The following is a 27136-nucleotide window of genomic DNA, read 5'->3' as shown; positions in this document are numbered from 1 at the left end:
TCCAAGAGACCCTGCAAAAGTCTCAGCCAAAGACTATTTCAATGCCTCCATTCTCTGGGATAAAGCATCCTCAGTCTGTTGGGATGACTGTTATAAGTTGTTAATCGCTAATAATTGTTGTTAGGTTAAAAACTCTAACTGATTAATGAGCAGTTGCAACTAAGTGGCAAGAAATTTAAGAACTTGCAGGAAAAAAATAGTCAATAATCTCTTCTCATCACCTTTAACCCTTGAAAAGAAAAAAAGAAAAAAGGAAGGAATAAAATGTCCAATGGATATTATAATGTACCTAGTTTTGTAAAAGAGAAGATAAGGGTGGATGGAGAGGTCTGACTAAAGCAAGACCATCGGAGAAATGGAAACATTAAGAGCTGTTTATTTTACTGACAAGAACAACAATACAAAGATGATAAATAGGAGTTGCAAGCATGTTGAAATAAGAGCATTGCATACAAAAGTAGATCTTCACCATAGTGTGCCAAGATTCGATCAACTATTATGCGAAGTTCAGCATCACCAGCATGAGAATTAATCAATTATTCTGAATTCAAGGGTATTCCATAGTATATATAAAGGAATAAAGACCATCAAAAAGCTGACAATTCACTACCCAACAGAGCAACAATTATTGATGACTAATCTAAAAGTTTCTTTCATGGTTTAAGCTTCTCCTCCATGAAAACATACAACCAAGGAGGAGGGAAATTGCTACAGGATGGTGCAGCCTAAGCAAGAGGCATAGAGAGGATATAAATCGCCTCTTAGTGGATCTAGTTTCACATCACAGCTATGGAGCCTTATAATGCTCCTTGGTTAAAATTTATGCCGAGTGAGACAAAAGTTATCTAGCTTATGCCGAATGAATTAGGTAATTTGTGGTGCTGCTTCAAAGGACTTGTCTTACTATATGCCAAATTCTCAAAAGGGATTATAGAAAAATGAACAAAGAAATAAAAATTTATGCCAAGTTGAACAAAAAACTTTTGAACATATTATTTATTAACCAAATGAATTTTAGTTTGTACAAATTCAATTTAATCCACTCGTTGTACAAACCCAATGTATAATCAATCCTCACTATACTACTAGCAAAAAGTAAATAGCTTTTTTCACAACCTATTAGATTGTGTAAAGTAAATAGCTTTTTTTTTTTTTTTTTAATATATCGTATTATATTTGTATTATATTATTTTAATGAATATAATGTTATATATTTTTGGCTCAAAAATAAATTTGGCAGAGCTACAAGTGGACAGAAAAAAAAGACTTTTCCACAGTGCGACCGCTCTGTTCGTTAGCAACATGCATTTTTCATTTGCATATCCAAATACAACCACATTTTCACTGGGGACCTTTTCAAACACTTCGCAACAAATATGGAGAATTTCGAACAAACCTACGCCGACGGTACGGAAGAGATCCCGTCGACGGCAAGTCCTTTCGACGATCACAACTACGACGGATTCGACCATTCCCATCGTTATGAGTTCGATGTTACCTCCGCCGATGACGGCGGCGATGTTCCTCCGCCGATGCCGTCTGATATAGATGATTTTTCTGCAGGTGAACAGCCGCATTACTATCATGATAACATGCAGTCGCCGGAGAATAGTGGATTTGCTCCATCTCCTAATCGCGAGTATCAAGGTTCACCTTTTCATGAGACATTGGAGGGTAATCAAGGATCTGATGTGCAATCTAAGACATATGATCTCGGAGCTGATACGGATGGCCTTTTTTCATCCGGTACTGATGGACCGTTGCTTCCTGATCCTACCGAGATGCGTGAGGAAGGTGCTGCTTTTCGAGAATGGCGTCGGTAAGTTTTACAATGTGTATGCTTAATTGTGTTTCTTTTGGCTTCATTTATGCTGAATTATGTTTGAGCTTTTTTCAATTTGTTTTTTAGATTTGTGCTTGACGTTAATTGCCTTAATCTGGCTTTTGTTGAGTACTTGTATGGCAAATATATGACCTTAGCTCTTAGTGGAATTAATGAATCAAGAGTCAAATGTACTCATACTTTATGTTACAATGCACGGAAAGTGGCGGATCCAGTATTTGAGTGGTCAAGGACTTGGAGGGTATGTATATTGAGAAGTGTTTAATTAAGTTCCTTAAAATGATAATGTAAAAGGTAATATAGGTAAGTCTATTTATTAACATTGATTGTTATCCTAGATAAAATGGTAAACAACCTAATATAACAGGTTAAATTACATTGATGGAGTAAAAAAATCATAACACTATCCGTGTAAGTAACATAAATCCTTTGAATATATGTATTTAGAACAAAAGCTCCACCCGCAGCTATGCACCTGATTTTCCTAGAAGGTGCTGTCGGGTCGTTAGAAACCCAACATTCTAAGTGTCGTAAAAGCACACAGTGTACAAAGTCCCATTTTCATTAGCTGCACTTACTCTGGAATATCCTAACATGTAGAATTTGGATAATGCAACTGCATCTTCTCTCACTGTTGATATGCGCCAGGATCACCACTAGTTCAAGTTTGCTAGTGCATTACACAAAAAAAATATGGTGGCCACACTTTGTATTTTATTCTGATACAATATAGTGAGCATGCATCTATTATTCGTTTAGGAGCTATATCATCCTTGAAGATGCGTAACGATGAGGATTTATTTGATTTTATGAGTTCAGAGGAACTAGACTAGGTAATTAATGCTACTCACAGTGCGATAGATTGCGATCAATAATTAAGCTTGTTCTGCATCTTCATGGATTTAAAGGCTTCATTCAAAATCTCAAACACTAGAGCAATGGTCTGCTGATTTATACCAAGATAACAACTTGAAATGATGATTGTGTTATTTTATTGGATATAAGAGAAAAAATTACACTGGCAGTTATTTGACTTTGTCATTTCGAAATTTAGACTGCAGAATGTGTTGTTTCGTGAATAAAACTCATCTTAGATTCAAGCAATGGTGTCCTAGAGATAAATTAGAAAGGAGGCATCAAGAGTAATTCGATTTGTGCCAACTCCTTTCAGTTCAGAGGTTAAAACACAGAATCATTCTGAGACTTGCTGGATGGTATCTGCAATGATTACCATAATTGAGTTTCTACACTGCACGATACAAAAACAAAATAAGTAGCAACAGCTTTAAAACTTGCTGCTAAAAATTTCCAAGATGTCAAGTAGAGCTAATATCTTACTAGACCAAACTAATGTCATACTACTAATTTGTAGCTAGAGTTTTGCATGTCTCTGGGGCATCTTGGATCAGTCATTGTATGCAAGAAGCCAATTATTGCAATAAGACTTCTAACAGTTCATGAAAGAGGAGGGTATGAAAGTGATGTTGGTTTACTAGAGCAGAAGACTAACTTTAATCATGTATGACCTTCTGAGAAATTTAAATATCTAGCTCCCTGTGTTCAGCTCTGATTTTCTCATTGTTCCTTTTTTCTTTTTTGGCGATTCAGTGTGTGAACAAGTCTGCTTTCTTGGTTAATGTCTTACTAATGTCGTCAATGATTGTGATTGGGGGGAGGGGAGGGAGGGGGCAGATGACAACAGTCTGCTTTCTTAGTTAATGCTATTATTGTCGTCAATGATTGTGATTGAATTGTTTTGTTTCCTAAATGTCCTTTCTAGGATAATATGTACATATTTTGAACACAATCGATAGAACTGTAGGAAATTAACCTCTTTTTTTTCCAGTGAGATTTTCAACAGGTTATGAATGAAATTATCATTTTCTACAGAAAATAGTGATGTTTAACTTACTTCTACAGCTAGCACACCACATGATGTTAATTGGTTAAAATTTCTGCAGTTACTTACATAGTTGAGATATTTAGCGAGGTACTGCATTTGGAACCTTAAGGAGGTTCTGATCAAATTCAGTTTCTTATAAAGTTTATTAACATATTACACTATTTTACTTGATATACACCATCAGATGCATACTCGCGCCCAATGCTTTAACATGCATATAATGCTTGCGAAGATCGAGCATGTTTGCTATCTAATAGTGTCTCCTGTCTATTTTCTGCAGCCAAAATGCCATTTATCTTGAGGAGAAGGAGAAGAAGGAAAAGGAAATGAGGAATCAGATTATTGCTGAAGCTGAGGAGTATATACGAGCATTTTATGAAAAACGGACACTCAATTGTGAATCGACAAAAGCTAATAACCGAGAAAGGGAGAAAGTAACTGCTTGCACTCAAACCTCTTTTATGTGAAAATAGTAATTGATAGGATATGACCATCCATGTGCTTTTGTGCAGTTATACCTGGCCAACCAAGAGAAATTTCACAAAGAAGCTCACAAACAATACTTTAAAGCAATTGCAGAGATTATACCCCGTGAGGTCCCTAATATTGAGAAGAGGCGAGGCAAGAAGGAGGAGGAGAAGAAGCCTTCAGTTTCAGTCATCCAGGGCCCAAAGCCTGGGAAACCCACTGACCTGTCTAGAATGCGCCAACTTTTTCTCAAGCTGAAGCAGAACCCTCCCCCACATATGCTACCTCCTCCTGAGAAAGACAAGGATGGTAAGGATGGAAAGGAAGGCAAGGATGCCAAGGATGGTAAGGTTGCCAAGGACGGAAAGGAAGGCAAGGATGCCAAGGACGGAAAGGACACCAAGGAAACGAAGGAAGGAAAGGATGCCAAAAATGAAAAGATTTCCACACCAAAGGAGGCTAAGGATGGCAAAAATGAGAAAATCGCAACACCAAAGGCGTCTAAGGATGCCAAAAATGAGAAAAGTCCCAAAGGAAAAGCAGCTAATGATGCCAAGAACGAGGAAAATGCCGCACAACAAGGATCTCCAGCTGCTGCCAGTGTTGGTACTCCAAAAGAATCAATGGTGGATACACCAACTACAGTCGCAGACGGAAATGTTGCAGAAAGTTATTCTACCTCAACTGCATAAGTTAGTTCCAATACTGCATTTTCTCTTCTAGCTTAATTAGTTCTTAATTATGTTTTTCTAGAGTCATTATCATTTATTCATTCTTTATACCTTGTTGCTCTCTTCTAGTAACAAATAAGAGCAACTGGACTTTTGAGGACATATGATCTGCAGTCAGGGGCTTTCTTCCTGATGTGTTTAGGCTTCTTTTTACTTAGTCACACGATGAATTTGTTGTTTCATTTTCCATTATACAATTGAAAGCAGCTATTATAGCAGGAATTTCAGCTTGCTATCCGTGTGCTTCGAAGCTTTTTGTTTTTATGATGTTCATTACTTCTCATTTTCCTTCTCCGGATGCATCTCTCAATTTCTTTTCTAAGGAGATAACTATGGAAAAGGCTAACCAACAGAAAGATGCACAAGTTTGACATGTCAATGATGAATCTGCAGGCTTTAGGAAGCACTTTAGACAAAGCAAATATATAACTTCAAAGGAATAGACACAAATGTGAAAGACTGATTAAGCACATGTCGTATGAAACCCTCAAGAGTTCCAAGCTTCCCCGTTGCCATGGATATTTGACCCATATAATTTGCAACATTCCCAGAGGAACCTGAAGGTCCAAGAGACCCTGCAAAAGTCTCAGCCAAAGACTATTTCAATGCCTCCATTCTCTGGGATAAAGCATCCTCAGTCTGTTGGGATGACTGTTATAAGTTGTTAATCGCTAATAATTGTTGTTAGGTTAAAAACTCTAACTGATTAATGAGCAGTTGCAACTAAGTGGCAAGAAATTTAAGAACTTGCAGGAAAAAAATAGTCAATAATCTCTTCTCATCACCTTTAACCCTTGAAAAGAAAAAAAGAAAAAAGGAAGGAATAAAATGTCCAATGGATATTATAATGTACCTAGTTTTGTAAAAGAGAAGATAAGGGTGGATGGAGAGGTCTGACTAAAGCAAGACCATCGGAGAAATGGAAACATTAAGAGCTGTTTATTTTACTGACAAGAACAACAATACAAAGATGATAAATAGGAGTTGCAAGCATGTTGAAATAAGAGCATTGCATACAAAAGTAGATCTTCACCATAGTGTGCCAAGATTCGATCAACTATTATGCGAAGTTCAGCATCACCAGCATGAGAATTAATCAATTATTCTGAATTCAAGGGTATTCCATAGTATATATAAAGGAATAAAGACCATCAAAAAGCTGACAATTCACTACCCAACAGAGCAACAATTATTGATGACTAATCTAAAAGTTTCTTTCATGGTTTAAGTTTCTCCTCCATGAAAACATACAACCAAGGAGGAGGGAAATTGCTACAGGATGGTGCAGCCTAAGCAAGAGGCATAGAGAGGATATAAATCGCCTCTTAGTGGATCTAGTTTCACATCACAGCTATGGAGCCTTATAATGCTCCTTGGTTAAAATTTATGCCGAGTGAGACAAAAGTTATCTAGCTTATGCCGAATGAATTAGGTAATTTGTGGTGCTGCTTCAAAGGACTTGTCTTACTATATGCCAAATTCTCAAAAGGGATTATAGAAAAATGAACAAAGAAATAAAAATTTATGCCAAGTTGAACAAAAAACTTTTGAACATATTATTTATTAACCAAATGAATTTTAGTTTGTACAAATTCAATTTAATCCACTCGTTGTACAAACCCAATGTATAATCAATCCTCACTATACTACTAGCAAAAAGTAAATAGCTTTTTTCACAACCTATTAGATTGTGTAAAGTAAATAGCTTTTTTTTTTTTTTTTTAATATATCGTATTATATTTGTATTATATTATTTTAATGAATATAATGTTATATATTTTTGGCTCAAAAATAAATTTGGCAGAGCTACAAGTGGACAGAAAAAAAAGACTTTTTCCACAGTGCGACCGCTCTGTTCGTTAGCAACATGCATTTTTCATTTGCATATCCAAATACAACCACATTTTCACTGGGGACCTTTTCAAACACTTCGCAACAAATATGGAGAATTTCGAACAAACCTACGCCGACGGTACGGAAGAGATCCCGTCGACGGCAAGTCCTTTCGACGATCACAACTACGACGGATTCGACCATTCCCATCGTTATGAGTTCGATGTTACCTCCGCCGATGACGGCGGCGATGTTCCTCCGCCGATGCCGTCTGATATAGATGATTTTTCTGCAGGTGAACAGCCGCATTACTATCATGATAACATGCAGTCGCCGGAGAATAGTGGATTTGCTCCATCTCCTAATCGCGAGTATCAAGGTTCACCTTTTCATGAGACATTGGAGGGTAATCAAGGATCTGATGTGCAATCTAAGACATATGATCTCGGAGCTGATACGGATGGCCTTTTTTCATCCGGTACTGATGGACCGTTGCTTCCTGATCCTACCGAGATGCGTGAGGAAGGTGCTGCTTTTCGAGAATGGCGTCGGTAAGTTTTACAATGTGTATGCTTAATTGTGTTTCTTTTGGCTTCATTTATGCTGAATTATGTTTGAGCTTTTTTCAATTTGTTTTTTAGATTTGTGCTTGACGTTAATTGCCTTAATCTGGCTTTTGTTGAGTACTTGTATGGCAAATATATGACCTTAGCTCTTAGTGGAATTAATGAATCAAGAGTCAAATGTACTCATACTTTATGTTACAATGCACGGAAAGTGGCGGATCCAGTATTTGAGTGGTCAAGGACTTGGAGGGTATGTATATTGAGAAGTGTTTAATTAAGTTCCTTAAAATGATAATGTAAAAGGTAATATAGGTAAGTCTATTTATTAACATTGATTGTTATCCTAGATAAAATGGTAAACAACCTAATATAACAGGTTAAATTACATTGATGGAGTAAAAAAATCATAACACTATCCGTGTAAGTAACATAAATCCTTTGAATATATGTATTTAGAACAAAAGCTCCACCCGCAGCTATGCACCTGATTTTCCTAGAAGGTGCTGTCGGGTCGTTAGAAACCCAACATTCTAAGTGTCGTAAAAGCACACAGTGTACAAAGTCCCATTTTCATTAGCTGCACTTACTCTGGAATATCCTAACATGTAGAATTTGGATAATGCAACTGCATCTTCTCTCACTGTTGATATGCGCCAGGATCACCACTAGTTCAAGTTTGCTAGTGCATTACACAAAAAAAATATGGTGGCCACACTTTGTATTTTATTCTGATACAATATAGTGAGCATGCATCTATTATTCGTTTAGGAGCTATATCATCCTTGAAGATGCGTAACGATGAGGATTTATTTGATTTTATGAGTTCAGAGGAACTAGACTAGGTAATTAATGCTACTCACAGTGCGATAGATTGCGATCAATAATTAAGCTTGTTCTGCATCTTCATGGATTTAAAGGCTTCATTCAAAATCTCAAACACTAGAGCAATGGTCTGCTGATTTATACCAAGATAACAACTTGAAATGATGATTGTGTTATTTTATTGGATATAAGAGAAAAAATTACACTGGCAGTTATTTGACTTTGTCATTTCGAAATTTAGACTGCAGAATGTGTTGTTTCGTGAATAAAACTCATCTTAGATTCAAGCAATGGTGTCCTAGAGATAAATTAGAAAGGAGGCATCAAGAGTAATTCGATTTGTGCCAACTCCTTTCAGTTCAGAGGTTAAAACACAGAATCATTCTGAGACTTGCTGGATGGTATCTGCAATGATTACCATAATTGAGTTTCTACACTGCACGATACAAAAACAAAATAAGTAGCAACAGCTTTAAAACTTGCTGCTAAAAATTTCCAAGATGTCAAGTAGAGCTAATATCTTACTAGACCAAACTAATGTCATACTACTAATTTGTAGCTAGAGTTTTGCATGTCTCTGGGGCATCTTGGATCAGTCATTGTATGCAAGAAGCCAATTATTGCAATAAGACTTCTAACAGTTCATGAAAGAGGAGGGTATGAAAGTGATGTTGGTTTACTAGAGCAGAAGACTAACTTTAATCATGTATGACCTTCTGAGAAATTTAAATATCTAGCTCCCTGTGTTCAGCTCTGATTTTCTCATTGTTCCTTTTTTCTTTTTTGGCGATTCAGTGTGTGAACAAGTCTGCTTTCTTGGTTAATGTCTTACTAATGTCGTCAATGATTGTGATTGGGGGGAGGGGAGGGAGGGGGCAGATGACAACAGTCTGCTTTCTTAGTTAATGCTATTATTGTCGTCAATGATTGTGATTGAATTGTTTTGTTTCCTAAATGTCCTTTCTAGGATAATATGTACATATTTTGAACACAATCGATAGAACTGTAGGAAATTAACCTCTTTTTTTTCCAGTGAGATTTTCAACAGGTTATGAATGAAATTATCATTTTCTACAGAAAATAGTGATGTTTAACTTACTTCTACAGCTAGCACACCACATGATGTTAATTGGTTAAAATTTCTGCAGTTACTTACATAGTTGAGATATTTAGCGAGGTACTGCATTTGGAACCTTAAGGAGGTTCTGATCAAATTCAGTTTCTTATAAAGTTTATTAACATATTACACTATTTTACTTGATATACACCATCAGATGCATACTCGCGCCCAATGCTTTAACATGCATATAATGCTTGCGAAGATCGAGCATGTTTGCTATCTAATAGTGTCTCCTGTCTATTTTCTGCAGCCAAAATGCCATTTATCTTGAGGAGAAGGAGAAGAAGGAAAAGGAAATGAGGAATCAGATTATTGCTGAAGCTGAGGAGTATATACGAGCATTTTATGAAAAACGGACACTCAATTGTGAATCGACAAAAGCTAATAACCGAGAAAGGGAGAAAGTAACTGCTTGCACTCAAACCTCTTTTATGTGAAAATAGTAATTGATAGGATATGACCATCCATGTGCTTTTGTGCAGTTATACCTGGCCAACCAAGAGAAATTTCACAAAGAAGCTCACAAACAATACTTTAAAGCAATTGCAGAGATTATACCCCGTGAGGTCCCTAATATTGAGAAGAGGCGAGGCAAGAAGGAGGAGGAGAAGAAGCCTTCAGTTTCAGTCATCCAGGGCCCAAAGCCTGGGAAACCCACTGACCTGTCTAGAATGCGCCAACTTTTTCTCAAGCTGAAGCAGAACCCTCCCCCACATATGCTACCTCCTCCTGAGAAAGACAAGGATGGTAAGGATGGAAAGGAAGGCAAGGATGCCAAGGATGGTAAGGTTGCCAAGGACGGAAAGGAAGGCAAGGATGCCAAGGACGGAAAGGACACCAAGGAAACGAAGGAAGGAAAGGATGCCAAAAATGAAAAGATTTCCACACCAAAGGAGGCTAAGGATGGCAAAAATGAGAAAATCGCAACACCAAAGGCGTCTAAGGATGCCAAAAATGAGAAAAGTCCCAAAGGAAAAGCAGCTAATGATGCCAAGAACGAGGAAAATGCCGCACAACAAGGATCTCCAGCTGCTGCCAGTGTTGGTACTCCAAAAGAATCAATGGTGGATACACCAACTACAGTCGCAGACGGAAATGTTGCAGAAAGTTATTCTACCTCAACTGCATAAGTTAGTTCCAATACTGCATTTTCTCTTCTAGCTTAATTAGTTCTTAATTATGTTTTTCTAGAGTCATTATCATTTATTCATTCTTTATACCTTGTTGCTCTCTTTCTAGTAACAAATAAGAGCAACTGGACTTTTGAGGACATATGATCTGCAGTCAGGGGCTTTCTTCCTGATGTGTTTAGGCTTCTTTTTACTTAGTCACACGATGAATTTGTTGTTTCATTTTCCATTATACAATTGAAAGCAGCTATTATAGCAGGAATTTCAGCTTGCTATCCGTGTGCTTCGAAGCTTTTTGTTTTTATGATGTTCATTACTTCTCATTTTCCTTCTCCGGATGCATCTCTCAATTTCTTTTCTAAGGAGATAACTATGGAAAAGGCTAACCAACAGAAAGATGCACAAGTTTGACATGTCAATGATGAATCTGCAGGCTTTAGGAAGCACTTTAGACAAAGCAAATATATAACTTCAAAGGAATAGACACAAATGTGAAAGACTGATTAAGCACATGTCGTATGAAACCCTCAAGAGTTCCAAGCTTCCCCGTTGCCATGGATATTTGACCCATATAATTTGCAACATTCCCAGAGGAACCTGAAGGTCCAAGAGACCCTGCAAAAGTCTCAGCCAAAGACTATTTCAATGCCTCCATTCTCTGGGATAAAGCATCCTCAGTCTGTTGGGATGACTGTTATAAGTTGTTAATCGCTAATAATTGTTGTTAGGTTAAAAACTCTAACTGATTAATGAGCAGTTGCAACTAAGTGGCAAGAAATTTAAGAACTTGCAGGAAAAAAATAGTCAATAATCTCTTCTCATCACCTTTAACCCTTGAAAAGAAAAAAAGAAAAAAGGAAGGAATAAAATGTCCAATGGATATTATAATGTACCTAGTTTTGTAAAAGAGAAGATAAGGGTGGATGGAGAGGTCTGACTAAAGCAAGACCATCGGAGAAATGGAAACATTAAGAGCTGTTTATTTTACTGACAAGAACAACAATACAAAGATGATAAATAGGAGTTGCAAGCATGTTGAAATAAGAGCATTGCATACAAAAGTAGATCTTCACCATAGTGTGCCAAGATTCGATCAACTATTATGCGAAGTTCAGCATCACCAGCATGAGAATTAATCAATTATTCTGAATTCAAGGGTATTCCATAGTATATATAAAGGAATAAAGACCATCAAAAAGCTGACAATTCACTACCCAACAGAGCAACAATTATTGATGACTAATCTAAAAGTTTCTTTCATGGTTTAAGCTTCTCCTCCATGAAAACATACAACCAAGGAGGAGGGAAATTGCTACAGGATGGTGCAGCCTAAGCAAGAGGCATAGAGAGGATATAAATCGCCTCTTAGTGGATCTAGTTTCACATCACAGCTATGGAGCCTTATAATGCTCCTTGGTTAAAATTTATGCCGAGTGAGACAAAAGTTATCTAGCTTATGCCGAATGAATTAGGTAATTTGTGGTGCTGCTTCAAAGGACTTGTCTTACTATATGCCAAATTCTCAAAAGGGATTATAGAAAAATGAACAAAGAAATAAAAATTTATGCCAAGTTGAACAAAAAACTTTTGAACATATTATTTATTAACCAAATGAATTTTAGTTTGTACAAATTCAATTTAATCCACTCGTTGTACAAACCCAATGTATAATCAATCCTCACTATACTACTAGCAAACAGTAAATAGCTTTTTTCACAACCTATTAGATTGTGTAAAGTAAATAGCTTTTTTTTTTTTTTTTAATATATCGTATTATATTTGTATTATATTATTTTAATGAATATAATGTTATATATTTTTGGCTCAAAAATAAATTTGGCAGAGCTACAAGTGGACAGAAAAAAAAGACTTTTTCCACAGTGCGACCGCTCTGTTCGTTAGCAACATGCATTTTTCATTTGCATATCCAAATACAACCACATTTTCACTGGGGACCTTTTCAAACACTACGCAACAAATATGGAGAATTTCGAACAAACCTACGCCGACGGTACGGAAGAGATCCCGTCGACGGCAAGTCCTTTCGACGATCACAACTACGACGGATTCGACCATTCCCATCGTTATGAGTTCGATGTTACCTCCGCCGATGACGGCGGCGATGTTCCTCCGCCGATGCCGTCTGATATAGATGATTTTTCTGCAGGTGAACAGCCGCATTACTATCATGATAACATGCAGTCGCCGGAGAATAGTGGATTTGCTCCATCTCCTAATCGCGAGTATCAAGGTTCACCTTTTCATGAGACATTGGAGGGTAATCAAGGATCTGATGTGCAATCTAAGACATATGATCTCGGAGCTGATACGGATGGCCTTTTTTCATCCGGTACTGATGGACCGTTGCTTCCTGATCCTACCGAGATGCGTGAGGAAGGTGCTGCTTTTCGAGAATGGCGTCGGTAAGTTTTACAATGTGTATGCTTAATTGTGTTTCTTTTGGCTTCATTTATGCTGAATTATGTTTGAGCTTTTTTCAATTTGTTTTTTAGATTTGTGCTTGACGTTAATTGCCTTAATCTGGCTTTTGTTGAGTACTTGTATGGCAAATATATGACCTTAGCTCTTAGTGGAATTAATGAATCAAGAGTCAAATGTACTCATACTTTATGTTACAATGCACGGAAAGTGGCGGATCCAGTATTTGAGTGGTCAAGGACTTGGAGGGTATGTATATTGAGAAGTGTTTAATTAAGTTCCTTAAAATGATAATGTAAAAGGTAATATAGGTAAGTCTATTTATTAACATTGATTGTTATCCTAGATAAAATGGTAAACAACCTAATATAACAGGTTAAATTACATTGATGGAGTAAAAAAATCATAACACTATCCGTGTAAGTAACATAAATCCTTTGAATATATGTATTTAGAACAAAAGCTCCACCCGCAGCTATGCACCTGATTTTCCTAGAAGGTGCTGTCGGGTCGTTAGAAACCCAACATTCTAAGTGTCGTAAAAGCACACAGTGTACAAAGTCCCATTTTCATTAGCTGCACTTACTCTGGAATATCCTAACATGTAGAATTTGGATAATGCAACTGCATCTTCTCTCACTGTTGATATGCGCCAGGATCACCACTAGTTCAAGTTTGCTAGTGCATTACACAAAAAAAATATGGTGGCCACACTTTGTATTTTATTCTGATACAATATAGTGAGCATGCATCTATTATTCGTTTAGGAGCTATATCATCCTTGAAGATGCGTAACGATGAGGATTTATTTGATTTTATGAGTTCAGAGGAACTAGACTAGGTAATTAATGCTACTCACAGTGCGATAGATTGCGATCAATAATTAAGCTTGTTCTGCATCTTCATGGATTTAAAGGCTTCATTCAAAATCTCAAACACTAGAGCAATGGTCTGCTGATTTATACCAAGATAACAACTTGAAATGATGATTGTGTTATTTTATTGGATATAAGAGAAAAAATTACACTGGCAGTTATTTGACTTTGTCATTTCAAAATTTAGACTGCAGAATGTGTTGTTTCGTGAATAAAACTCATCTTAGATTCAAGCAATGGTGTCCTAGAGATAAATTAGAAAGGAGGCATCAAGAGTAATTCGATTTGTGCCAACTCCTTTCAGTTCAGAGGTTAAAACACAGAATCATTCTGAGACTTGCTGGATGGTATCTGCAATGATTACCATAATTGAGTTTCTACACTGCACGATACAAAAACAAAATAAGTAGCAACAGCTTTAAAACTTGCTGCTAAAAATTTCCAAGATGTCAAGTAGAGCTAATATCTTACTAGACCAAACTAATGTCATACTACTAATTTGTAGCTAGAGTTTTGCATGTCTCTGGGGCATCTTGGATCAGTCATTGTATGCAAGAAGCCAATTATTGCAATAAGACTTCTAACAGTTCATGAAAGAGGAGGGTATGAAAGTGATGTTGGTTTACTAGAGCAGAAGACTAACTTTAATCATGTATGACCTTCTGAGAAATTTAAATATCTAGCTCCCTGTGTTCAGCTCTGATTTTCTCATTGTTCCTTTTTTCTTTTTTGGCGATTCAGTGTGTGAACAAGTCTGCTTTCTTGGTTAATGTCTTACTAATGTCGTCAATGATTGTGATTGGGGGGAGGGGAGGGAGGGGGCAGATGACAACAGTCTGCTTTCTTAGTTAATGCTATTATTGTCGTCAATGATTGTGATTGAATTGTTTTGTTTCCTAAATGTCCTTTCTAGGATAATATGTACATATTTTGAACACAATCGATAGAACTGTAGGAAATTAACCTCTTTTTTTTCCAGTGAGATTTTCAACAGGTTATGAATGAAATTATCATTTTCTACAGAAAATAGTGATGTTTAACTTACTTCTACAGCTAGCACACCACATGATGTTAATTGGTTAAAATTTCTGCAGTTACTTACATAGTTGAGATATTTAGCGAGGTACTGCATTTGGAACCTTAAGGAGGTTCTGATCAAATTCAGTTTCTTATAAAGTTTATTAACATATTACACTATTTTACTTGATATACACCATCAGATGCATACTCGCGCCCAATGCTTTAACATGCATATAATGCTTGCGAAGATCGAGCATGTTTGCTATCTAATAGTGTCTCCTGTCTATTTTCTGCAGCCAAAATGCCATTTATCTTGAGGAGAAGGAGAAGAAGGAAAAGGAAATGAGGAATCAGATTATTGCTGAAGCTGAGGAGTATATACGAGCATTTTATGAAAAACGGACACTCAATTGTGAATCGACAAAAGCTAATAACCGAGAAAGGGAGAAAGTAACTGCTTGCACTCAAACCTCTTTTATGTGAAAATAGTAATTGATAGGATATGACCATCCATGTGCTTTTGTGCAGTTATACCTGGCCAACCAAGAGAAATTTCACAAAGAAGCTCACAAACAATACTTTAAAGCAATTGCAGAGATTATACCCCGTGAGGTCCCTAATATTGAGAAGAGGCGAGGCAAGAAGGAGGAGGAGAAGAAGCCTTCAGTTTCAGTCATCCAGGGCCCAAAGCCTGGGAAACCCACTGACCTGTCTAGAATGCGCCAACTTTTTCTCAAGCTGAAGCAGAACCCTCCCCCACATATGCTACCTCCTCCTGAGAAAGACAAGGATGGTAAGGATGGAAAGGAAGGCAAGGATGCCAAGGATGGTAAGGTTGCCAAGGACGGAAAGGAAGGCAAGGATGCCAAGGACGGAAAGGACACCAAGGAAACGAAGGAAGGAAAGGATGCCAAAAATGAAAAGATTTCCACACCAAAGGAGGCTAAGGATGGCAAAAATGAGAAAATCGCAACACCAAAGGCGTCTAAGGATGCCAAAAATGAGAAAAGTCCCAAAGGAAAAGCAGCTAATGATGCCAAGAACGAGGAAAATGCCGCACAACAAGGATCTCCAGCTGCTGCTATTGACAACGATATTTCATCAGTCAAGGATGCAGAGGCTGCACAACAAGGATCTCCAGCTGCTGCCAGTGTTGGTACTCCAAAAGAATCAAAGGTGGATACACCAACTACAGTCGCAGACGGAAAAGTTGCAGAAAGTGATTCTACCTCAACTGCATAAGTTAGTTCCAATACTGCATTTTCTCTTCTAGCTTAATTAGTTCTTAATTATGTTTTTCTAGAGTCATTATCATTTATTCATTCTTTATACCTTGTTGCTCTCTTTCTAGTAACATATAAGAGCAACTGGACTTTTGAGGACATATGATCTGCAGTCAGGGGCTTTCTTCCTGATGTGTTTAGGCTTCTTTTTACTTAGTCACACGATGAATTTGTTGTTTCATTTTCCATTATACAATTGAAAGCAGCTATTATAGCAGGAATTTCAGCTTGCTATCCGTGTGCTTCGAAGCTTTTTGTTTTTATGATGTGCATAAATTCCTGGTGTAGGTCTGTAGTAATTGATATATTTGAGTTATAAAATAACAGAGAAAAGGAAAAATAGACACTGCAAAATTGCTTTGGACTGTAATTTTGTTGTTTGAAGTGTGTGCAAAGCTATTTCTCCATTGATAATTTTATTCTAAATATAAGGCCAAAGAGATTATGGTTTGATAAACTAGTATATATTATAGATACTAGGTGAGCCTAACACATAAGGTCAGTGTTACATTCATTTTTGTTCAGCCACTTGATCGTAAGGAGAGGGGCGTTCAGCCACTTGACCGTATTTTAAGTTGGTCATGTACTCTGTTCCCAGTTTCCAGCAAAGAATATATCATGATCCACTTTAGATTGTTGAATGCACCCTTATACTATTCATAGTCATATTTAGATGTAGGGTGTGTTTGGTATGAAGGAAAATGTTTTCCTGGAAAACAAGTTGATTTTTGACTTATTTTCTCATGTTTGGTTGGTAAGTAGAAAATATTTTTCGGAAAAGATTTTTAGTGTTTGATTTATGAATGATTTTTTGTTCTTGAGAAATATCTTTTATTTTTACTAGGGTAGAAAATAATTTTTGAAATTAAAAATATTTTTTAAAAACAAACTTAAATTTTTTTGGGGGTGGGTGGTACGGGGTGGGTTGAGGGTAGGGTGGAAAAATTGAATTTTTGAAGTTCAAAATATTTTTTAAAAACAAACTTAAATTTTTTTTGGGGGATGGGGGCTGGGGGCTGGTAGGGGGTGGGTGGGGTGGGGGGGTCGAGGGTAGGGGTGAAAAAATGAAATTTTGAAATTGAAAATATATTTTGAAAACAAACTTAAATTTTTTTTGGGGGATGGGGGCTGGTAAGGAGGTGGGGGGGGGGGGGGGGGGGTCAAGGGTAGGGGTGAAAAAATAAAATTTTGAAATTGAAAATATTTTTTAAAAACAAACTTAAATTTTTTTATTTTTTTTTTGGGGGGGGGGGGCTGGTAGGGCGTGGGTGGGTTGGGGGTCGAGGGTAGGGGTGAAAAAATGAAATTTTGAAATTGAAAATTGAAAATATTTTTAAAAACAAACTTAATTTTTTCTTTTTTGGCGGTGGGGGGCTGGGTAGGTGGTGGGTGGGGGGGTCAAGAGTAGGGTGAAAAAATGAAATTTTGAAGTTGAAAATATTTTTTAAAAACAAACTTAAATTATTATTTTTTTTTTGGGGGGGGAGGGGGGGTTGGGTAGGAGGTGAGTGAGGGGGGGGGGGGGGGGGGGCTCAAGATAAGGTGAAAAAATGAAATTTTGAAATTGAAAGTATTTTTTAAAAATAAATTAAATTATTTTTTTTGGGGTAGGGGTGGCGAGTAGGGGGTGGGTGAGTTGGGGGGGAGGGGGAGGATCGAGTGTAGGGGTGAAAAAAATAAAATTTTGAAATAGAAAATATTTTTTAAAAACAAACTCAATTTTTTTTTGGGGGGGAGGGGGGGCAGGCCGGGGAGGGGGCGTGGGTGATCGAGGATCGGGATGAAAAAATAAAAAATTGAAGTTGAAAATATTTTTTAAAAACAATAAAAAAAATTGATAGAGGGGGGAGGGGGCGAGGGTAGTGGGTGGGGATAAAAAATAAAAAATTGAAATTAGAAATATCTTTTAAAAATAATTTTTAATATTTTTTGGGAGGGGGTGGGGGTAGGGGTAGGGGTTGAATTTAAAAACAAGCTTTAAATTTTTTTTGGGGGGAGGGGGGGGTTGGTTGGGGGGCTGGTTTGAGGGTAGGGACAAAATAAATTGATTTTTTCAACAATTTTTTTTTTTAATTGGAAGTTGGAAGAGAGTTTTGGAAAATGTTTTCCTTAAGTTTTGAAGGGAAGTCATTTTCCTTAAATTTGAGGAAAATGAGTTGATTTGGAAAACATTTTTCAAAACATTTAACCCAACCAAACATGAGAAAAGGAAAACATTTTCCGGAAAATGTTTTCCTTCATACCAAACACACCCGTAGTGTTTGTGTGAAAGATACATCCAAGCAATAGCGAAATCAGGAATTTCGTCAAGAATGCTCAAGATTTAATACATATACATAAAAAGTAATTTTTGATCTCTATATATACAACATATTTTCGGATTAAAGATATTCAAATGTCCAATGTATTCATAACTTCAGAATCCCCACCACCCCTCTCTCTATATGTTTTCTTGTCAACCATTGTCACAAGTAACTTCTATAGATTCAGAGTTTTAGAATTTTCACAATGTCAAATCACGTAAAAGATAATTATAAGTAGTCTTTTATAAGAGATTGAGATTAGGAACTAAAAAATAAGACGGGTGACCCGTTACAAAATTAAATGCAATGACATATTGTGTAAAAAGGTCCACGTTACCCCCTATTCCTTATAGTAGTTTATTGTCACAAGGACCAAAGAGTTGAATGTTTGTGTCCCCAAATTTGTCCATCTCTACATAAATGTCAAAGAGAAATCTTGAGAATCTTCGCTAAGTGGCCTCTATGTTCACGAGTGTGAATTCTTCTTTATCTTGAGAGGATTTGGGCACATGCCCATTCACATGCATAAAACTCTGTGGCAATTGAATCCAAATTCATCTTCCCTTTCATTTTCATTTGTCCATTTTAACACATCAAAGAAAAAGATTGTTTTTTTTTGTACTTTACCCTCAGAGTCAAATTATTCATTCCAAATTATTATTATATCTCAAGTCTATTAAATACTATATACTAATTAATATGGGTATCATAATAAAATATACACTTTATTTTATTATTTTAAAATCGTGGACGAGTAAAAATAAACAAAAGAGGTATGAAGTTAACCAGAAGTAGAGTTACTGGTTTAATTAGTTATTGGGACCGGTTTCACGTGTCAACCTTCCAAACTAAATTCTTTACTGATTGCATGTGATAGATAGAGGTGTTTGGTATTTTTTTGTCTGATATTTGTATCGGAGTCTGATTATTTTAAATTCACTCTGCGTAGGCTCCCATTCGAAAGAAAACACACTCTACTAAAGATTTTTCCATACCCAAAGATAATCTGTCATTTTATCTACAACGCTTATCAAGAAAAACACCTTCACTTAAAAATAGTGACCACCCAGTAAGAAAATAGCTCAAATCTTGTGGTTGAACCTGTTATGTGAAAATTATTATTAAAAAACTATCAAAAATAAATAAATAATATAATTTGTAAATTGAAAGTGACAAGATATTAAATTGTAAGAAACAGAACCAAACTACCCATAGGACAGAAAGGTCCCCACATCATTCATTCTTGTTTCAACATTACATTACATGTGAATTCATTAGGTCCTTTCTTTGTTAAAATACACACAAAGGACCCCCACTAACTTAGCCTTACAAACAACCAAAAATCAAACTTTTACACCCAAAAAAGAAGAAGAAAACACAAGGTAAAGAGCTCACTCCCCTTTGGAGAGGGCTCCTATTGTACGGCGGGTCATAGATTTTGAAAATTTATCTTCAAATATCTATTTGATTATGAAATTTACATGTGATCTTCAAATATTTTCAAGTTTCAAAAACTGATTCAGGTCAGTTTTTTAGTTCTTAAGACTTCCACTCACAAACTTCAAATTTTTAAGAAAAAATGCATGTTCAAATATAACTTTAAATTTAAATTATTATTTTTTTAATTTAACTTCAAAATTTATGATCAAACAGAAGCGAAGCTAAGAGACCTCTGATGTTCACGAGTGTGAATTATCCTTTATTTTTGGAGGATTTGGGCACATGCATAAGAGTGTGTGTCAGTTGAATCCCATTTATGAAGTTAGAATTGTTCAATATTATTGGGACCGCTTTCACGTGTGGACAAACATTATCATTTTTGGAAGTTTTTTTTTAAAAAAATTTAACCATCTGCGTAACAAGTTTAAGATCATTAAACGTAAAAGATTATATGTATTTTAAAATTAAGATTTTCATATTTAAAAATCTATCTTTATTCTTAAACGTTATGTTCAAACAAATTAAGACATTTAAATTGAAGCATACTTTTTGGTATTTATATACATTAAAAAAAAAAATAGATGCGTGTTTGTTTCAGAACATATTTTTGCATTCATTCCAACTGATCACCCAATTGCTTAGCCCCAATCTTGAAATCAGACCCCACCACATTCTCCCAATAGTAAGGTCATAATCTATCTTTGTCTTCCATTTTATCTTAAACGTCTATGAAAGAAAAATGACTTCTCTTAAAAATGGTCACGGTCACAACACATGTGTAGACCTTTTGGTGGGGATGTTAAGTTCCCATATTGGTTGGGACAAAATTGTTTTCTTCGTATAGTCTCGAACAATTCTCGCCATTTGAGTTAAGTTCAAAATTCATTTTTATCATAGTCATATTCGTCTCAATTCTTGATTTATCTAATATTGACCCTCACAATATATTATCCACATTTCAAATGTCCAATTCTGGACATATAGAGGGGTGTCAGAGTCCAACATCGATTGTGAGTAAATTATTTTATCTTATTATATGATTTTGAACAATTATCACCTCATGAACTAACCTGAGAAATAATATATGATAGCATTTGAGCAAACTTTTATAAGTTAATATTAACAAGGATTGGATTTGCATTAATTTGATTCAGAAGAGACAAGATGAGAATTTCTCTGATATATATAGTGACCGTTGACGACTTTTTATCAAATTTCTCATGTTGCAATCATATTGCATAGTGACAAACATATTAAAATATATCAGAAACAGAACCAAACTACACAAAAGGGCAGAAAGGTCCCCCACATAATTCATTCATGTTTCAACATTACATTTGGTCCTCTATATATCCTCAATTAAAACACACACACACACACAAAGGACCCCCACTAGGTAATTCTTCCTATCTGTTCTATCTTTAGTGGACAGAGTTCCACTGCTGATAGGCAGGTATTCCGTGAAACTAGTTGAGGTGCGCGAAAGTTGATCCAAACATCACGGTCATAAAAAAAAATCAAACTTACTACACACAAAAGAAGAGAAAAAAACACAAGGCAAAAGAGCTCACTCTCCTTTGGAGAAGGCTACTATTGACAACCTTGTTAACTATAACTAACCACACAAGAACAAAAGTTAACAACCAAGAAAGAGCCTTGGATACTATACTTATATCGATCCAAACGGCTACTTTTCCTTGGCGAAAAATAGGGTAGAAAAGATCGCGCCCACATAAATTGAAGGGCAATCGATAGATTAGAAGTTAAGCCGCGAGGTGTAAGTAGCTTTAGGTGACCAATTGCCTGGGATAACATCTCTTGCTGAAAGGGCTCTTCCTGTTGAGAGTGTTGTTAACTTCACTGAAAATGGTCCTTGCATTGGCCCTCCAATTATGGCCCAATATGCTCCCCATAAATGTGACATCTCTATCCATTGATTCGACCTTGCCTGAAATATTCAGCAATTGTTAAGAATCTCTATAGTAATTCTTGTTTGTTTGATACTTCTGGTGTTTGGTAAGTAAGCAAGAAGAGAGCGTCTCAACAACATATATAAAATCTAGAAAAACTCTATAGGGGTGGGGTAGGGTGGTCACGAGGTGTCTAGGGTAGGGGTGGAGGGCGTTGGGGATGGGGGAGGAGACAATGAGCTTGAAATGCTATTTATGAAACTTGATTTTCCTACTCCTACCGGAAAAGTTATTCTTGATTCTTAAGGAACTTGTTTTTCCATGTTGTCCAAAACGTTTTGACCAACCAAACATAAAAAAGATTCCGTATAAAACACACCCTCAATAAAAAAGAGAGGAAAAAAGGACACACTTTTTTGCAATGTACTTCTTTGAGGCAACTTTTTTCACTATTGAACAACAGTGATAAAAAAGGAAAAGCATGTAACAAAAGTGATATAAAGTGCATAATGTTACTTTGGATAAACAAGCCAAGATGGAGTTAAACTTTTAATACTCAAAAAAGAAGTTACACCATATATTCTTTGGTAAAACAATGGTGTGATTGTGACAGAGAGAGAGTATCAAAGTAGGACAAATGAATCTTTCATAATGTCAAACAAAGATTTAGCTTTTGTCTGTTGGCACCATGTGATTCTTAAAGCCTCAAATATATTCGGATTTGTTTTAATAATACTAATAAGTTTTCAATTCTTGTAAATTGTAAAGACTCTTCTAAAACAGAGCTTTTTAATCTTAAAGCTCATTTTTTTTATATTAGTGAAAGTGTAGAGGGACCATAACATGTTTTCTAATCCTTTATAATAGTAATACTTGAAAGCTTCTTTTGACTAAAAGTGCAATATTCACAAAAATCATTATGAATCTAACAAACTTTCTTTCTTCAGTTTGACTGTTCAAATAAAAAGTTAAGTTATATAATCTATTGCCAGGAATCTTTAAAGATATTATTGTGTGTCAGATCCTCCAAAAGTGATTGTACGACAACATTTTTGAATGATCCAAGCAACAAGTTAGTTATATCAGAGATATCGCAATAATCTTGACATGACAGTGTAAAAAAAACAGTAAACAAAAGCTTAGTGATTAAAGATATTTGTACCTCTCTGATATGCATAGATCCAACATCACCATCTCCATCTTCAAATTCAACAAGAAGAGAGAGCCAGTAAGGTGTTGAGCCTTCATTTACATGGAAGGCTATGTTCTTTCCAGGGTACTTACATAGAGTTCTACAAACCACAAAATTGCACTATGAGTGTAATGTAAATAGTCAATAACATAATTGAAAATCATAGATTCAATAAACAAAAATCGTTCGAGTTTTAATGAATAAAATTATCTAATATTTATACGAGTGAGAGATAATAAACCCTTTATTGGATTAATCATGGTGCGAGCAAGCTAGCAAGACACCACATAGAGAAATAAATATGGTCAGAGGAGAAGTGGGGTCAGCAGTCAGACTTAAATTCATGCAAACCAAGAAAAGAGCAGTGAAGTTTTTGACCAAAAAGGATAAAAATAAGTAGAAACAATACACCAGAAAACAGAAAATAATTCACTTTTTCCTGTGTGTGAAACTGTGAATATGGGCAAATTATTAAAGCAATATTTAATCATACTAAACTGTATCGTCATCAAATGACAAAAAAATTGACAGAAATAACCCCAACATAGTCACTGAACTGAGGGTGTCATTGTCAACAAAAATAGCACAGTGCCATGTCAAAAACTTTATGGCTTACTCCTCGTCCCAAAATAGTTATCACAATTTGTTTTTCAAGAGCCAATTTTTTTTAAAAAAAACTCCATCTTAATATTAACTTCATTTAACTTAGACTCGATAAAAATAAAGCGAAATGTGACAAGCATTTTTGGGACGGGAGTAATACAACACAAACCACTGAACACTAATAGACAAAATGGAAAAAAAAAAAAAGACCGTTATAACAAGAATAAAAAATGAGGATTTTTTTTTCTTCAGTTCAATGACTCACCGGCGGTAGAGGATGGAGATTACACCCCGGTCACGGAGGCTTCCGCCGTAACCTGAAACAGCCATATGGCCAAAGGCGGCGCCACTAAGATCGAAGTGAACTCTATCGCCGGAGCAGTACCCGCCGGGACATTCATCGGTAATAATCACCGTCGCCGCTCTTCTCGAACAAACGGAACTGTCCAAACACTTCACTTTATAGCAGGCCCCACATCCTTCACCATTTTTGAACAAAATGGGACTCACTGCCCCTACTCTGGCCCTGAACGGCTTCACATCCACCATTGACCCATACCCACATGCCCCACCTGAACATAAATTCCACCATTTTAAAAAAAACAAAAACAGCTTTACTTTATCCAAAACAAAAACCCTACAATTTTAATAGCTCAGTTGCTAGAGCGCAAAACCTGCATTTTATTGGTGAGGGTTCGAAACTACAATGAAATTCCATTTACATCAAATCAAGCCATTTAACCCTAAAATTTATCAATGTTGGTTAAAATTGGGAAGTTACGTACCAGTACTGCCGTCGCCTTCGGGGCTACCATACCACGTGGCAGTAGCAGGGTACCAATGTGTGTCGACAACACGACGGAGGGGGCCGGCGGAAGCCATGAACGGCCAAAAAATTACAACTACAGCTACTACAGAGTAAAACTTAGTGAAACTGAAATTTTGGGAGTGAGTTTCCATAATGTAAGTAAAATGTGGGTCACTAGTATAATTATAAAAACAAGAAGAAGTATAAATCCTCAGTTTCCGGCTAGCGGAGAAACCGAGGGAGTGTTGTGTGTAAACAGAAGAAAGAAACAAAAGAGCAAATAAACAGGGGAAGAGGGAGGTGTGTCTGCCGACAGTGTGTTGTTTTGGCTGTGGGTATAGTGTGAGCACTTTTGGAGTAAGGTTGTGTAGTGTTCTTTTGGGGGGAGTTGGATTTTTATAAAGAGGGAAAAGGTTAATGCAACTTTTTGGGTGTGTTTGGTGGGAAGCAAAGGGTGGAGCATAAGTACTTTTTTATCATTAATTAAAGATTTCACGTTTGAGCTTTACGTGATACAGAATTACCCTTTCAAGGAAGTATTTTTATACCAAATGTGAATATTTTTTATGCGCAATCAAATTTAGTTGGATTGGAATGCAGATACCAACCATTTCACTAATATGAATAGGTTATACAAATACTCTTATGTGCCTTCCTTCTCCGAATTTTTTAGTATGTTTGCCCTCCTTAATCATTACTAGATCAAATCCATCAAGAAACTTGATTTTGTACTGTTGTTGAGTCGTTAGGCTTATCCACCAAGAGATTCGTGAAATTTCTATGGATTAAGTTAGGGAAAATCTATCAATGTTAAGCAGATAAATAGACTCCTTTCCTGCTACTAAGGAAGAGCAAGGAAGAAAATCAATTATAAGAAACCATTGTCTTACTTTTTAAATAACTTATTTCTATAGAAAAGAACATTGTAAAATTGAATAATGCATATTAGTTGAATACATGGATAGTTCTTTAAATTTATTAGTAAATCTCATTTAAACATCCAAATTATGGTTTTTAATTGAGCATCTAAACATTTGATACAGTGTCTATTATTTTTTGCTCTTTTTTTGGAAAAGTTACATGTTCACAAGAATTCATTATATTGAAAAATTAATCATATACTATCTCTGTCCACTTTTAATTGTGATATTGTGTTTTTCGAAAGTCAATATGACTAATTTTCAAAGTTAAATTAGATTACATTAATTCAAAATTTTAAACAAAAAAAATTATATATTCAAAAAATATACGAAAAGTACTATAAATCGCAATTTTTTGCATATCATTATGATGAAAAAATACATCATAAAATGTTAGTAAAAGATTTTATAGTTTGACTCTAAAAATGGAAACCATGATAATTAAAAATGGACAGAAAAAGTAAAATATATTTTTTCTTTAATCATACACATAAGTATCATTTGAAACATGCCTAAGATTTTATGATTTTAATTCTACTCATCAATATCAATTAGAATAATTTCTGTATCTAAATAGAGTAAATAGACAAATTTAAGAAATCTTGGTTCTTTACTACTCCCTCTATCCCAATTTATGTGACTTGCTTTCCTTTTTAGTCAGTTTTAAAAAGAATGACACATTTCTATATCAAGTAATAATTTAACTATAAAATATCTATTTTATCCTTAATAAAATGATTTACAGTCACACAAATTTCTATCATTCATTTTGGACCATAAATTTTAAAAATCTTTATTTCTTTCTTAAATTTCATGCCGAATCAAACTACATCATATAAAATAATGTGACAGTACTAAAAGTATTTCTTCACACCAACTAGTCAAGCACACCCTTTATGTCCATGTGACCCATCGCTTGTTATTTTATTAACGATAGTGCCACTACTTTATTTAGAGTGGCCCACCGACGGTTAAGGCGTTAATTCAGCAAGCTTCTTCTCGTCTTTTTAGAAATCAACTGTCAGTGCACAAGGGCATAATGGTCATTTCGGAAAAGGAAAAAAAAATAGATGATTCTGCCGTTACTATTGATTGTTATATTGGGTTTTGGGAAAATTTGGGTCTTTGTTCTCAAAATATATGTGGACTTGTAGTTTGGTGTGAAGGAGTTTGGCAGCTTTTGCTGACTAGAATTTTACCATAGAGTTAATAATTTTTATTAAATTAATTAAAATAAATGTGGTGGATTTTTTATTATTATTAATAAGAAAAAATTGATGCAGAAAGAACTAGATCAAGATCCAAGTCTATGACACATATTGTTTGTTTTAGGCGAGGTTTATACATATTTATCTTTTGGACTATGCTATATCGACTATCGAGTCTTAAAAACATGTATATCATATTAAGTTGAGTTATGTTTTATAAATTTTTTTCACTTTTTACTCTCATTTTGGTGTGAGATTCACCTAAGGTGTCATGTACATGTCATCTTCAAAAGTTTTTCATTCCTACTTTACTCGCCCTCATCAATCCGTCCTCTACCAAGAGGCCTAACAGACCCCCACCCCTTAGGAATTCAACGTCCCCATTAAAATTTGCCTATCATTGTACTGAGGGGATACATGCTCTGATATCATATTTAATTTGTCCTTATTAGAGTCAATGACACGTATAGTTTGCTTTGTTTTAGGCTAGCACGAATTTGTGTTTCAGGCTACACAACATTGAACTCTAAAAGTGTGTGTATCATGTAAAGTTGTGTTGTGTATTATAAAACTCTTCACTTTCCTCTCTGATCATTTCTATGAGAAATTTACTTAAAATGGCGTGTGCTTCTCATTTTCAGCAGTTTGCCAACCTAAAAGTCTATCAATCCTACTTGACCCTCCTCTGTGTGGATACTCACACTAAATTTTAAGAAGGC

General features: G+C 35.7%; 3 protein-coding genes across 11 annotated transcripts; 2 read left to right on the top strand and 1 right to left on the bottom strand.

Annotated features, from left to right (window-relative positions):
• Positions 1-1278: 1278 nt before the first annotated feature.
• On the top strand, positions 1279-4906 carry LOC125817618 (clathrin light chain 1-like). Of its 2 annotated transcripts, none has more exons than XM_049497174.1 (4): positions 1279-1819; positions 4027-4180; positions 4259-4558; positions 4622-4906. In XM_049497174.1, the coding sequence occupies exons 1-4, from the start codon at positions 1377-1379 to the stop codon at positions 4904-4906; spliced, it is 1182 nt and encodes a 393-aa protein (XP_049353131.1). In that variant the 5' UTR covers positions 1279-1376. The 2 variants fall into 2 exon arrangements, with proteins under 2 accessions (XP_049353131.1, XP_049353132.1); XM_049497175.1 differs by having other exon boundaries at positions 4259-4564; positions 4628-4906.
• A 1877-nt stretch (positions 4907-6783) lies between these two features.
• On the top strand, positions 6784-16114 carry LOC125817615 (clathrin light chain 1-like). 8 transcript variants are annotated; one of them, XM_049497170.1, is made up of 4 exons: positions 6784-7329; positions 9537-9690; positions 9769-10068; positions 15642-16113. In XM_049497170.1, exons 1-4 carry the CDS (start codon positions 6887-6889, stop codon positions 15990-15992), a joined length of 1248 nt encoding a protein of 415 aa, XP_049353127.1. In that variant the 5' UTR covers positions 6784-6886; the 3' UTR covers positions 15993-16113. The 8 variants fall into 8 exon arrangements, with proteins under 8 accessions (XP_049353127.1, XP_049353123.1, XP_049353125.1 ...); XM_049497166.1 differs by having other exon boundaries at positions 9769-10069; positions 15607-16113; XM_049497168.1 differs by having other exon boundaries at positions 9769-10074; positions 15648-16113.
• A 5255-nt stretch (positions 16115-21369) lies between these two features.
• Positions 21370-24599, bottom strand: LOC125817622 (expansin-B3). The gene is made up of 4 exons (XM_049497179.1): positions 24267-24599; positions 23747-24053; positions 22849-22978; positions 21370-21724 (listed from the first exon to the last, which is right to left on the bottom strand). Exons 1-4 carry the CDS (start codon positions 24439-24441, stop codon positions 21533-21535), a joined length of 804 nt encoding a protein of 267 aa, XP_049353136.1. The 5' UTR covers positions 24442-24599; the 3' UTR covers positions 21370-21532.
• Positions 24600-27136: the final 2537 nt, after the last annotated feature.

This window comes from Solanum verrucosum, unplaced genomic scaffold (assembly GCF_900185275.1).
Source record: "Solanum verrucosum unplaced genomic scaffold, falcon-dt-bn FXZP01000280.1, whole genome shotgun sequence".
In the NCBI taxonomy this organism is placed as follows: domain Eukaryota; kingdom Viridiplantae; phylum Streptophyta; class Magnoliopsida; order Solanales; family Solanaceae; genus Solanum; species Solanum verrucosum.
The sequence above is the reverse complement of the archived record's forward strand: the minus strand, read 5'-3'. Positions and strand labels throughout refer to the sequence as shown.

Bases quoted from the DNA above. Each gene is read 5' to 3' on its own strand.
- LOC125817618 (XM_049497174.1), top strand. From the start codon at position 1,377: ATGGAGAATTTCGAACAAACCTACGCCGACGGTACGGAAGAGATCCCG. The intron at 1,820-4,026 runs GTAAGTTTTACA...TATTTTCTGCAG, and splicing joins GCTTTTCGAGAATGGCGTCG to CCAAAATGCCATTTATCTTG. The intron at 4,559-4,621 runs GGTAAGGTTGCC...GACACCAAGGAA, and splicing joins AAGGCAAGGATGCCAAGGAT to ACGAAGGAAGGAAAGGATGC.
- LOC125817615 (XM_049497165.1), top strand. From the start codon at position 6,887: ATGGAGAATTTCGAACAAACCTACGCCGACGGTACGGAAGAGATCCCG. The intron at 7,330-9,536 runs GTAAGTTTTACA...TATTTTCTGCAG, and splicing joins GCTTTTCGAGAATGGCGTCG to CCAAAATGCCATTTATCTTG. The intron at 9,691-9,768 runs GTAACTGCTTGC...GCTTTTGTGCAG, and splicing joins ATAACCGAGAAAGGGAGAAA to TTATACCTGGCCAACCAAGA.
- LOC125817622 (XM_049497179.1), bottom strand. From the start codon at position 24,441: ATGGAAACTCACTCCCAAAATTTCAGTTTCACTAAGTTTTACTCTGTA. The intron at 24,054-24,266 runs GTACGTAACTTC...ATTTATGTTCAG, and splicing joins CGAAGGCGACGGCAGTACTG to GTGGGGCATGTGGGTATGGG. The intron at 21,725-22,848 runs GTACAAATATCT...TGAATATTTCAG, and splicing joins GATCTATGCATATCAGAGAG to GCAAGGTCGAATCAATGGAT.